This window comes from Boleophthalmus pectinirostris, unplaced genomic scaffold (assembly GCF_026225935.1).
Source record: "Boleophthalmus pectinirostris isolate CB_2022bp ecotype Guang Dong unplaced genomic scaffold, ASM2622593v1 HiC_scaffold_2, whole genome shotgun sequence".
Taxonomy (NCBI): Eukaryota; Metazoa; Chordata; class Actinopteri; order Gobiiformes; family Gobiidae; genus Boleophthalmus; species Boleophthalmus pectinirostris.
In genome coordinates, this window is record NW_026571152.1 from 37668623 (window position 1) to 37680842 (window position 12220).

At 39.3% G+C, this 12220-nt stretch overlaps 1 protein-coding gene across 1 annotated transcript in view; it reads right to left on the reverse strand.

The window, feature by feature from the left end:
- tspan33b (tetraspanin 33b) overlaps positions 1-12220 on the reverse strand; it is a 100596-nt gene that overhangs the window by 16994 nt on the left and 71382 nt on the right. The window contains exon 7 of the mRNA XM_055156002.1: positions 4617-4778. Within this exon, the coding sequence (XP_055011977.1) occupies positions 4617-4778 (162 nt within the window). The remainder of the gene's footprint in view (positions 1-4616; positions 4779-12220) is intronic.

Sequence of the window (12220 nt, forward strand, 5' to 3'; positions counted from 1 at the left end):
AGAAGGGCCTCCTCCTGCTTTTTTACGTGGAAGTGTTGTTCTTTGGCTGTTGTCCACAGTACAGCACAAAACATATCTACCGTATTTTCCAAGCTATTAGACGCGCTCTTAAGCTTCTAACCCCATCAAAAAAAGACCGCGCACCCCACAATCCAGAGCGCCCTATACAAGAATCCACTCAGGTGTCCCAGCACGACTTCAGTAAATTACAAAGCCGCACCACCCGCTGAACATGCAAACACGCACGGAGCAGACCGCGACCGTGCAGTGAAACACACGCGCAGTCACACTTTATAGGGATTCAGTTGTAGCGGACGAGGAACGGAATGGAGGAACCAAAAAAGCGAGTGCAATGTGCCACTTCTAGACACAACTGAACAACTGAGTCACTGCGAACACGTCGACAGTCCGTTGGTCCCAGACAGCACCCTCCCTACATGCCACAACTGAACAAAGCCCAGAGTCACAGTGAACACCACAAACAAAGTCCCACTGACCCATCCAACTGTTGTGTTTCGTTTAAAGTCCAGTGTGGTTTATTTGTGAAAAAAGTTCAAAAATAGACCATTTAATGACAGTGCGTCTTATAATCCAGAGCGCCTGATAGTGCAGAAAATACAGTATGTTCCAAAGTATTTATTTATACAGTTTGCAAAGTGAAATGGATTCTCGTGATATTTGTGAGGTCACAAACTCATGTATGGATAATTGAGTGACCAATCACGTCGTAGCATTGAGGTTTGTGCAGAAGCCAAAGGCAAAGCGCACAAACGAACCAAACATGGCGACGCCAACAGACTTCAGCCTATTTTAGTGTCAGTACAGACTATTTACTTTGTGAAAAACATGCAGAAGGTAAAAGCTTTGTGCATTTGTGAACAGGGAAGATGTCTGTGCTTTTCTCCCAACTGAATTTAAAGTTTGATATTTCAGTTTCTTCTGTTTCACAACAAACCAGTCAGAGTTAAAAAGTCGCCATGACTATTTTGACCATGTCTTTCAGTGAGAGTTTGTCCAGATCGATATTGAGTAGAATCAGTTCAGTTGACACGGATCAGTCTGGTGTTGTTTTATCTTTCCATTTGCATGGAAATATGCAGCTGACTTTCGATCCCCTAAAAGTTCCATACTAGTGCTTTAACTTGTGCTGCTCGAAAATAATTACATGTCCCCCTCACCCGTCCCTGCCATTTAATCCCTTTCATTTAGTCCTGAACACATCCACTTTGCAACACTGTTAATTCCCCTAATGTGGATGTTTTCATTATGAACCTGCGACAGACTTGATGAAGACGTATCTTTGTTAAACACAGGTGGAAGGTCCTCATTGATGAAGTCTCTGCTGCACTGTCTGAGCTCTGGATCCATGGCGTTTGTGACTCCTCCTCACACAAGCAGCTCTTTGTCAATATGAACGCGGCGACAAACTCAATCTCTTAAACCCGTGACGCCTGTATCGACGAGATGTGCGAGAGCGCGGCTTTAAGACAGACCCCCACCGTCCTGCTGGAGAATTATAGGAATTTATCACAGCAAAAGAACGGGGACTGTGCCAATTAAAGCGCAGTGGGCATTGATCGCTCGAGTGCGGAGCAGTTTAGTGGCATAGGTCTGTGTAAATGCATGTGACGCCAGCATCTACGAGAAGAGGCCTACGTTCAGCTGGTTAATACATGTAGTTATCAGTGTTGAGAAGTAACTGGATACATGTACCGAGAATACACACTCTGAATACTAATTTTTTCAATACAGATACTTGGTTTGATTCAATGGTCTGCACTTGTTATGTTTAACACACAAACCCTGCACAGCAAAAACTGGAGGGTTAAAATTTTAGGGTAAAATATTTCAGAGTTGTTTTTAACACCAAAAGTCTTATTTTAACTATTTGAAAGTTAAACGGGGGTTTGAGTTTGGGGCTATTTGTCAGAGTTGATGTGGTTGAGGTTAATTCAACTTCCTCCAGTGTTCATTCAACTTTCTCTAGTGTTACCGTATTTTCTGCACTATTAGGCGATCTGGATTATAAGACGCACTGTCATTAAATGGTCTAATTTCGAACTTTTTTCACAAATAAATCGCACTAGACTTTAAACGAAACACAACAGTTGGATGGGCCAGTGGGACTTTGTTTGTGCGTTCACGGTGACTCTGGGCTTTGTTCAGTTGTGGCGTGTAGGGAGGGTGCTGTCTGGGACCGCTGGGACCGCTCGGATCGTGTTCGCAGTGACTCAGTTGTTCAGTTGTGACTCAGATTGACACATTGCACTCGCTTTTTCGGTTCGTTCCTCCGTTCCGTTCCTCGTCGGCGTGGAGTGATGAGTGTGTCTGTGGGTGTTTTTCGCTGTGCGGTCGCTGTTTGCTCCTTGTGTGTTTGCGTGCGTTGCGGGTGGTGCGACTTTATAGTTTACTGAAGTCATGCTGGGACACCCGAGTGGATTTGTGTATGAGGCGCTATGGATTGCGGGCCACGCGGTCATTTTTTGATGCGGTTAGAGGCTTAAGACCGCGGCTAATCGCCCGGAAAATACGGTAATTTGGCTCCTCCCATTCACCACTTCAAACTCTTGTGAGAGAAGACCAGTTTGAACCAGTTTTGTACATAATTTAATCTTAAATTAACTCAAATAAAGTAAAAATAATATAAAACAACTCTGTGTGTTGTTTAGCGAAATCAGGATAACTCTACAAAGTATTATCTGTTTACTCTCAAAACGTTAATATAACTCTTGATTTCGGAGTTAAACAGAAACTTTGGTCCAGTGTTACTTAATTAACGTTTCCAAAAATGTTAAATTAACTCTAGAACAGATTGGACTCATAAACTCTGAGAAAATGTTAAAGTTGATTCTGTGAGAGTCAATTTTAACACTCCACTTTTTGTTGTGTGGATATTTAGGTGTATGATGAGTTCTTTTCTCAAAATGAAAACACTCTGTGATGTCATGTAGTAATACAGGAAGTGCTCCACTGTGTTTTTAAACTCCATACACCTTCACTAGAATCATTTGGATCATTTCAGTCCTGGAAGTTGCCGATCTCTACTGAACTTAAGGTAAAAGGTAAACATAACAAACTTTTATGCCTTCTTTATCATAATTATTAGTTTGTATTTGTGCATGTATGTATATTTGTGTTTATGTATGTACACTACTGGTCAAAAGTTTTAGAACACCCTAATTTTTCCAGTTATTTCTTGCAGTTCAAGTCGTGCAAGTCCAATGAAGAGCTTGAAATGGTACAAAGATAAGAACTGAACAGCCAGAGGTTAAAAAAAGATAAAATATAATAAAACAGTCCAAGCTCTGCCAAAACTACCTCAGGAAAAAAGAACAAGCTGGTCCAGCACAGTGTCCAGACTTAAACCCCATCGAGCTGATTTGGGATGAACTGGACAGAAGAGTGAAGCAACCTACAAGTGCCACACATTTATGGGAACTTCTGCAACAGACTTGGGAAGAACTTTCTGAAGAATATTTGATTTCTGTTGTAGAAAGAACGAGCCACGAGTGTGTTCAGCTGTTACATCTGCCAAAGGTGGACACTTTCATGAATCAAAAGTTTAGAATACGTTTTGGTCAACAGTAAACAGTAAAAAAACTGGAAAAAGTGAGGTGTTCTAAAACTTTTGACCGGTATCGTATGTGTTTGTGTATATATGTGTATTTATGTGTCAAACGTGCTAAGGTAAAACAATTGGGGTAGGACACAATACGTGTTTAAATCTTCAACTTCAACTTCCTCCTTTTGAGCACCAGAACCCAAACATGTACATACCCTTACAGTTCTAATGTACCTTGCTCAAACAAAAATAAAAAAAATAAAATTAAAGGCAGCTATTAACTTAACAACTACTGCTTCATGACATCACAAGGTGGAACAGAGCATTTTGAGCTTTGGAGATGTGGACAGATAGCCAGGCTGGCGCCACCTAGTGCCTCTGCTCAATTTCATTTCTCTCTAGTGACTAGGTCAGGAATTGGAATATACTAGATGATTTGCAAAAAAACCTAGAAGTGCGAGTTCGGGCACCAGCCAATCAGTAAAGAGGCAGACATTCTGTGTTGTTAACGATTCCTGAGTTCGAGGATTTAAAGCCGGAATAAAGAGAATGTTTGGTGAATTTTATCAAGGGGAAAGACATTATTGTCCTTCTTCCTATAGGATTTGGGAAAAGCGTAATATACCAGTTAGTGGCGCATTACATTCGTCACGACCAAATAGCAGCGATTGGTTAAATGATAAAAAGTACCCGCCTACCGTGAGTGAATGAATCCTAACACTGCGAGGTCAGACGGTTTCTACAAAGTGAAACCGGCTGCTGAATCAGGCTAATAGACAGACTAATAATAAAGTGTTACTCAAACATCTGTGAATGAAACAAAACAACTTCAGGTCTGTTTTTGAGGAGGCAACATCATTCTAACATGGCTTAAATTGCACAAAAGTCAGTTTTGTTAGTTTCATAGTTGATTGTAAAATAATCTCATGAAGTTTGAGCTCAATTTTGTAACACCAAGAATATTACCCAGCGCCTCCAAAAGCTCCAAATATCCAAACTTGTATGCCAGTGTGTGTATGTGCATGTTTTGTGTTGTGGTTTGTTGAGGTCTTACCTGGGGCAGAGCCAGGCCCAGGGCGAGGGCTCCCACCAGCAGCAAGTGCGTCTCCATCCACAGCACGGCCCGGTCTGCACAGCCCACGGGGTAAATGGACTTATTGGCCTCCAGGAACTTCTGGGTTTGGACTCCGAAGCCGCACATGGTGTTGATCACAGTCTGGTGGAAAGACAGTCTGAGGTTATAAAAGAAACTCCACACGGTTTCCAACATATTTGCTTTGTATTTGAATTGTTTTGTAATCACACAGGTTAATTTCAGCCTGCTGTTTGTATAATTGCTGTTTCAAGTAGCTGTTGCCTTAGTTGCCTCATTATTATAAACATTGTTCAGCTTTTATATAATCCATTCTGAGTTTTTGCCGGTGACTGTGGTGGCCAAAGTTCTGAATATTTTTTTGAAAAGATATTCCTTAAACCTCATTAGTCTTTTGATTTCCTTATTGGTAACTTTATCCATCCATGTGATCTTAAAGGTGCACTGTGTAACTTTCCGGTGGAGGGTCCATCACCTTCTTGTTTCTATGGAGATGTCATAATGTTCCACAGTATGACATTAAACAGATCTACTTTACATTTATTCAATTACAGGTGGTTTTAGTGATCACAAATACAAAGAAAAACGGGCATTCTGACTGTGAGTGGGCTCGCCTCTCCACAGATCTGACCTGTAACTTGGTCTGGTTTGGTCTCCATGAAGATAGAAAGGTTTAATGCCATACTGCGAAACATTCCACAGAGAAAAGCATTTGACAAACCCACCACCAGAAAAGTTACACAATGCACCTTCAAGCTTTTTTTTAAGTTCACATATCAAAATTGTGTTTTTTTTTAGTAACAATGTTTTTTTTGTACAATATCAAAGCATAATCAAGCTATATTCTGTCGTGTACGTGAAACAAAACAAGGACAGACCAACCTCATTAAGGAAATTAAGTTATAGCCATCCATACACACATTTTTTTCAGTATAAATATAAATACATATATACAGTATATTCATACAAAAATATTAAATGTATATATTGATATACATTAAAAAAAAGGTTCACAGAATAATCTTCAGTAATAATTCAGTAATTTGCAGCATCTATCTGCCAAACTATTCTAAATTATTTTACTACAACAATGTATATGCATAGGCTTTATTTTTATTAAAAGTCCTATATAATGTCATAAAAGTTCTTAAACTAACAACCCCTTTTACATTTTGTTCAGTAGAGATTGTCAATTGGAAATTATCCAAATGATTCTGTGTATATACTGTATATATGAAGGGGTGTGGAGTATGTTGTAAGTTTGGTGGGTGGTGGTGGGGTGGAAATGTGGGATTGTTTTTAATCACTGTAAAGTACTTTGTGTTACAGTTTGAAAAGCGCTTTATAAATAAAGTTTGATTTGATTTATGTTGTACCTAGGGATGTAACAATTACCAAAATATTGCGATATCATATCGTCAAAAGTCTCTCAATAATATCGTGGTCCATCACAATATATCGAATAACAAGTTTCTTTGCTTAAATTCATTGATATGGTGCTAATAAAAACAGAGGGAACTACATCGACCATGATCCTTTGCTCCATTTCAGTGCAGACTACAAGGAGAAATAACAGTTCTAAGCACTTTTAAGTCTTAGTTCTTTGGATTAAATCTTGTCAAGGCATTTTAGGAGGAAAAAGTAGAATATTCACAGTTTTGTTAGCCTCCAGAAAATATAATAAAGCACTAAATATCGTACTCTGAGATGTATATCGTGAAAATATCGTACCGCGAGATTTGGATAATGTTACATCCTTCGTGTTTTCAGCCTAAATACGCAAGATTTCAGAGTTAAACATGTGAGAATGAAACAAAACACAACTCCAGGTCTGTTTGCGACGAGGAAACATTATAAGATAGCTCAGAAAATACCGTAATATTGGCTCTTTAAACACTCTTCACGGATAAATCCTACACAGTGTAATTTGTCCTTGCGTTTCTAAGCGTCGTGGAAGCCCGCTGAATCCATTGTAATCCAGCGTTTGTGTCTATTCTGCGGCTTTAGCGGAGGGGAGATCTGTGCTTCTGCCTGTTTATTTTAGACACCAGAAACCAGGTCAGTCCATCGCGAGTCCATTTGAAGCACAGACACACACACAGACCCTTCCGTCCCGCCACCACAGTGCAGTAACACGTCCCGAACAGCAGGACGCAGCACCGCCCCAGTTCATCTGATCTTTAATTAATTGATTTGTTTCATCCATGTGAAAAAGTAGCTGTGATCTTTCGCCTCGTGGCATGATGTAGGATCGATGTAAGCGTGTTCTTGTGTCTCGGGAGGGTTTGTCTGCGGTGACCTGCATAGGCTCCACACAGACGCTCTGTAAATGTCTGCGTGGAGCGTAAAAGTGTGCGCTCAGCTTTCCCGGCCTATTCTATTTACATACTAAACACATTCTTACACTTATCTGTTCCAGGCATGCTCCGACTGCTGGATCACAAATGTTTAATCAAAAAGGATTCCTCTCGCATAAAGATTGGGTATAACACTCTGTACGTTAAATTATATGTTTGCCAGATTGGGTTTTTAAAGACCTACATTACGCTGTTTTCTTCATCACAAACATAAATGGAGTTGCGCTCTGTGCTCTCTTCTAAATGTCCCCAAATGTGTTAAAACGTGCAGGCAATCGAGGGCAGTTCCAGTTCCCATTCCAGTAAATACAGTCATTACTCACTCTCCAATGACACTGCTGGAGAGAGAGGCGACAGAATGCACAATTTTACAAATATCTGTCAGGACGTCTGATCAAATATAAATGTGTTAAGGTCAATGTTAAAAACCCAATCTCGCAAACATAGCATTTAGCCTACAGAGATCTATACTCAATCTTTATAATGGGCAGTGCTGGTACTTGTGTGGAAAATCCTGTTTGGTTAAAGGTGACTCTTCTCCACTCCAAGGAAGGACTTTCACAGATCTTTGTTTTTTGAAATCTTTGAAAATATATCAAACTTGTTTTCAACATTCTGTCTTGTGTTTTTTAAAACTATACAGGCGAGTTTCAGCTGACGTCATTGTTATTAAAAGCCCGCGTTGCATGCTGGGAAATATTTTGGTCGGAGGCAAGAAACACGATAGCGTCAAACACAGTGCGTAACCTCGTGTATTTATCCCCGATAATGGTAAATTCCTGCTGCATTATCGGATGCACAAATAGAAGCACGGAAGAAGGAAAATGTCTTTTTCGTATTCTGAGTGAAAAGAACCGCTAACGGTGAATTAAACGGCTTTCAAACATCCGCAGAGCAAACGTAGAAGATCCTAACAAACCGTGGACTCCAACAAGTTCAACAACACATCGAGACTCTTGGAGGTTTTCATCTTTTCTGCTGTGAATGGCCCAGGAGTTTCCACCAAGTCATTGTGGATATCGCCAAAGTGAATATTTGTCCAGGTAGTTGGCGATTCTGACCAGAAATTTGGTTTGGTCCAGGGTTTTGTAGGGGTTGAAAAGGGTGATTTGGCTCCATCGATGCTTATGACCAATTTCTGGTCAAATGGTCTTGGTTCCTCTGCCGTTAGAGTGGATAAATAACCAAGATCAATACCCTTTACGTGCTTTCTCGCTCCGTCCGTCATGTTGAATTAGTGTTTATTGCCGCCGACCAAAATAATTCCCAGCATGCAACTCGCGCTTTTGTCAACAATGAAATTCGCCTATACTATACTATAAATTACATTTCTTTCATGGTTTGGGTGTTTCCTGCGACTTATATATTTATATTTTCAGACTGACAGCTGCGAGAGGCTCTAGGCTTGTGTATCTTTTTTCTGCGCATGTCTCCTGCAGAAAAAGCCGCTGTCCTGCTGCAAGTGGTGAAATATGCAGCAGAAAATGGTCATCGAGCAGCAGAAAGAAAGTTTGGAGTGAGGGAGAAACTTGTGAGGGACTGGCAGAAAGTGGGAGAGAGAGTCCACTGGAAGTTGTGATCGCATGATTCCAAACGTCGTAAGGGTAAATAGAGCCTGTTGGTAATTCCAGGGCTGATATCATCCAAATAATTCTGGTGAAAGTGCATGGAGTTTAAAAACACAAAAACGTGTAGTAGAGGTAAAGAAAGTTTGGAGTGAGGGGGAAACTTGTGAGGGACTGGCAGAAAGTGGGAATGGAGAACACAGCTTCACGGCAAGTGGGAGGATGCAGCATGCAAAATTCCTGGAAGTCACTGGATGACAAAGCGTGGACTTCAGTAACGACCAAAGTTGCGCGGAGTTGCTCAAAAGTGACACAGAGGATGAAGAATTCAGTGGATTTATTGATTTGGAGTGAGATCGAGAGTTTGGTAAACTTATGTCCTGTTGTTTGTGCTATTCTTATCTGAATAATTGTCAATATGTTACTTTAACACATTAATGCTGATTCAGCCTGTTGTTCTTTGTTCTATTGTTATTATTATAACTTGCCTTTCAAGATAAAATGTTGGTAAAATAAATTTGCCCCAAAAAATGCGACTTATACTCCGGAGTGACTTATAGTCCAGAAAATACGGGAAACTTAAAGAATACTTTAAGGAGTATATTTCAAGTATATAAATAGTAAGCTAATAAGTTAGTAATATGGCAAGTAAACTTAAAGTATAACAACAAGTAAACTAGAAAAATAACCAAAGTTTTTAAAAGTATACTTAAAGTATACTATAATAAACTAAACATAGGGACTTGAAGTATATAACTAGTACATGGGAGTATATAGATAAGTTTAAGTACTTGTGGTATACTTTAAATATACGAGAGGGATATACCAAGTACATTGATAGCATATAGATGAGTGTACTTGTTGCATATTTTAAAGTGTACTTTTGCAAACTTAAAATGAACTTTAAAGTATACTTAAATTTAAAATGTTCCAACTTAACACGAAAAAGTTTTAAATTATTATACTTTCTAGTACACTAAAAGTACATGGTCTGTAGTATACTTGATATACTTATACTGAAGCACACTTAATAAAATGAACTTTAAGGATACTACTTTTATCTAAGGGGCTTCTGAGATCTGACGGGATCAGACGTTAACAAGCTGGTATGGCCGGTAAGTGATGTCATATGTTCTTACAGGAATACATGAAGTGCTCCACTGTGTTTTTAAACTCCATACACCTTCACTAAAAATCATCTGGATGATTTCAGTCCTGGAAGTGCCACTTTCTATCGAACAAAACGTGTAAAATCTCTGTTACCTTGAAAACTATCTATGACATCACAAGTCTGAATCATTTATTTTTATTTACAAAATGAATGAAAAATGAACGTGAATGAAACAAAACACAACTTCAGGTCTGTTTTTGAGGAGGTAACAACATTCTAGCGTGACTTAAAGCTCACAAGAGTCACCTTTGACCAAATAGGATTTTCCAGCACTGCCTATTATAAAGATTGGGTATAGATCTCTGTAGACTAAATGCTATGTTTGCGAGATTGGGTTTTTAACATGGACCTTAGCACATTTATATTTGATCAGACGTCCTGACAGATATTTGTAAAATTGTGCATTCTGTCGCCTCTCTCTCCAGCAGTGTCATTGGAGAGTGAGTAATGACTGTATTTACTGGAATGGGAACTGGAACTGCCCTCGATTGCCTGCACGTTTTAACACATTTGGGGACATTTAGAAGAGAGCACAGAGCAGCGGTGACAGAAGACGACAGGAGAAAGTGCAGGGAGGAAAAAAAATGTTGCAGTCTGAGCTCTTACCCACACCGCACTGCGTTTGGAGCCATTTCTGTGACTTTGTGAATCTTACAAACATGTTGAAGTAAAGCTGGCGGTATAAGGTCACAACATGTAACATTACTAGGGAAGTAACGATATCCAACTCTCTCTGTACGATATTATCACGATATGCATCTCACGGAACGATATTTATTGCGATATTTTGGAGAGGCTGATATAATTGTAGATAGGACACTTTTTTGCTTTTAAAATACCTTGACAAGATTTTGGTGTGAATTATTTCCGTCATAATCCCAAGAATTCAAGTAAAGTTCATGTTTCTTCATATTGTCTGCACTGAAATGAATCATGGGATATGTAGTTCCCAATGTTTATGAACTGTTGCTACTATAAAACCATGCATTTAAGCAAAGGAACTTGTAATTCGATTTATTGTGAGACATTTGACGATACGATATCACGATATTTTGGTTACTAAAATATACCTCTGCGTGATTCAGCAAACAAACAGATTATAGGGTATTAAAGGGCCCATATTCCTCACCAAAAACATACCTGGACAGACAACACTCTGCTCCACCTTGTGACATGATGTGGTAATACAGGAAGTGCTCCACTGTGCTTTTAAATTCCTTACACGTTTACTAGAATCATTTGGATAATTAATTTCAGCCCTGGAATTTCCAAACTCTATTGCACACAAGATGGATTTTGATCTTTGGAGATCTTAGAGTAGTAGCAGAATATTAAGGATAGCTCAAACACAGTAAAGCTTAAAGACAAGCAGGAGATGTCACCGTGCAGGTCTAGTTACAGGTCAGAGTTGTGGAGTAGCAAGCCTACTCACAGTAAGATTGCATAAAATTTGTAATAGTTTGTTTAGCAATAAATTACACCTATAAAATGTGCAAAATTCTAGGCAAAGTAATGACAACTTTACTGAGACAAATCAAATTTAAAAAGGTGGTCAGAGCTTCACCAGTAGTTTTTTTTTTTTTTTTTTTTTAAATAATAGTTACCTTTTACCTTTACTTTAGTATAGGCTTTATTCACACTTATGTCACAAACCAGGATGACGTTTGGAGAGATGCGATGACAACTTCCGGTGTAGTTCCGACAATTTTAATTTGAAGTAAATGTGATCAGCGGTAAAATGAAGACTGCAGACGTATGTGCCGTTCGGAATCATCTTGAATTTGGTGCCTCGTCTCTTCTAATCGCATGTACCCAGTGCACTCGGAGTTGTGCGTCAGTGGGGAAATGACTAAAACTGAGGTATGATTGTAAATGTTGATTAGGCAAACATAACGGAGCGCTACAGTGGCATAGAGATGAAGAAAACAGGGACATTTTCTTTTTTTTCGTAGATTTTGTCAGACTTACTACTGCGAAGAGAGCCCGCTTTAAGATGTGATTGCATGATTCCAATACAGCACTTCCTGTATTACCGCATGACATCATAAGGTGTAAGAGTGTTTTCAGTTTGAGAGAAGAACTCAGCTTAAACATGCAGGGTTTGTGTGTTAAACGTGTGAATAAAAAAAAAAAACAGAACTGCAGGAAACAACTTTATAACATAGATCAGAAAATTCAAGCATAAAACCTTTAAAAACGAAATGCTATGCTTAAAGGCCTATTCATACTTTGTTCTTGTTCTTGAGGTGATGAGAACAAAGGAAGGAACAAAGTTTGTTTCGGCTCTGACATTTCCTACTTCAAAAGATGTTCTGCTGCTGAACTGCCCCGCTCTCTCTTTTCGTCCTCCAACCTGACCACTCTTTTTTTTTTTTGGTGACCTGCCTTTTGACTTTCGCAAACTTGTCACGGATATTAAGCCAGACTTTTCTACACTGATTTTCGTCCAAGCTTAAAATGTCCGTGACGGTG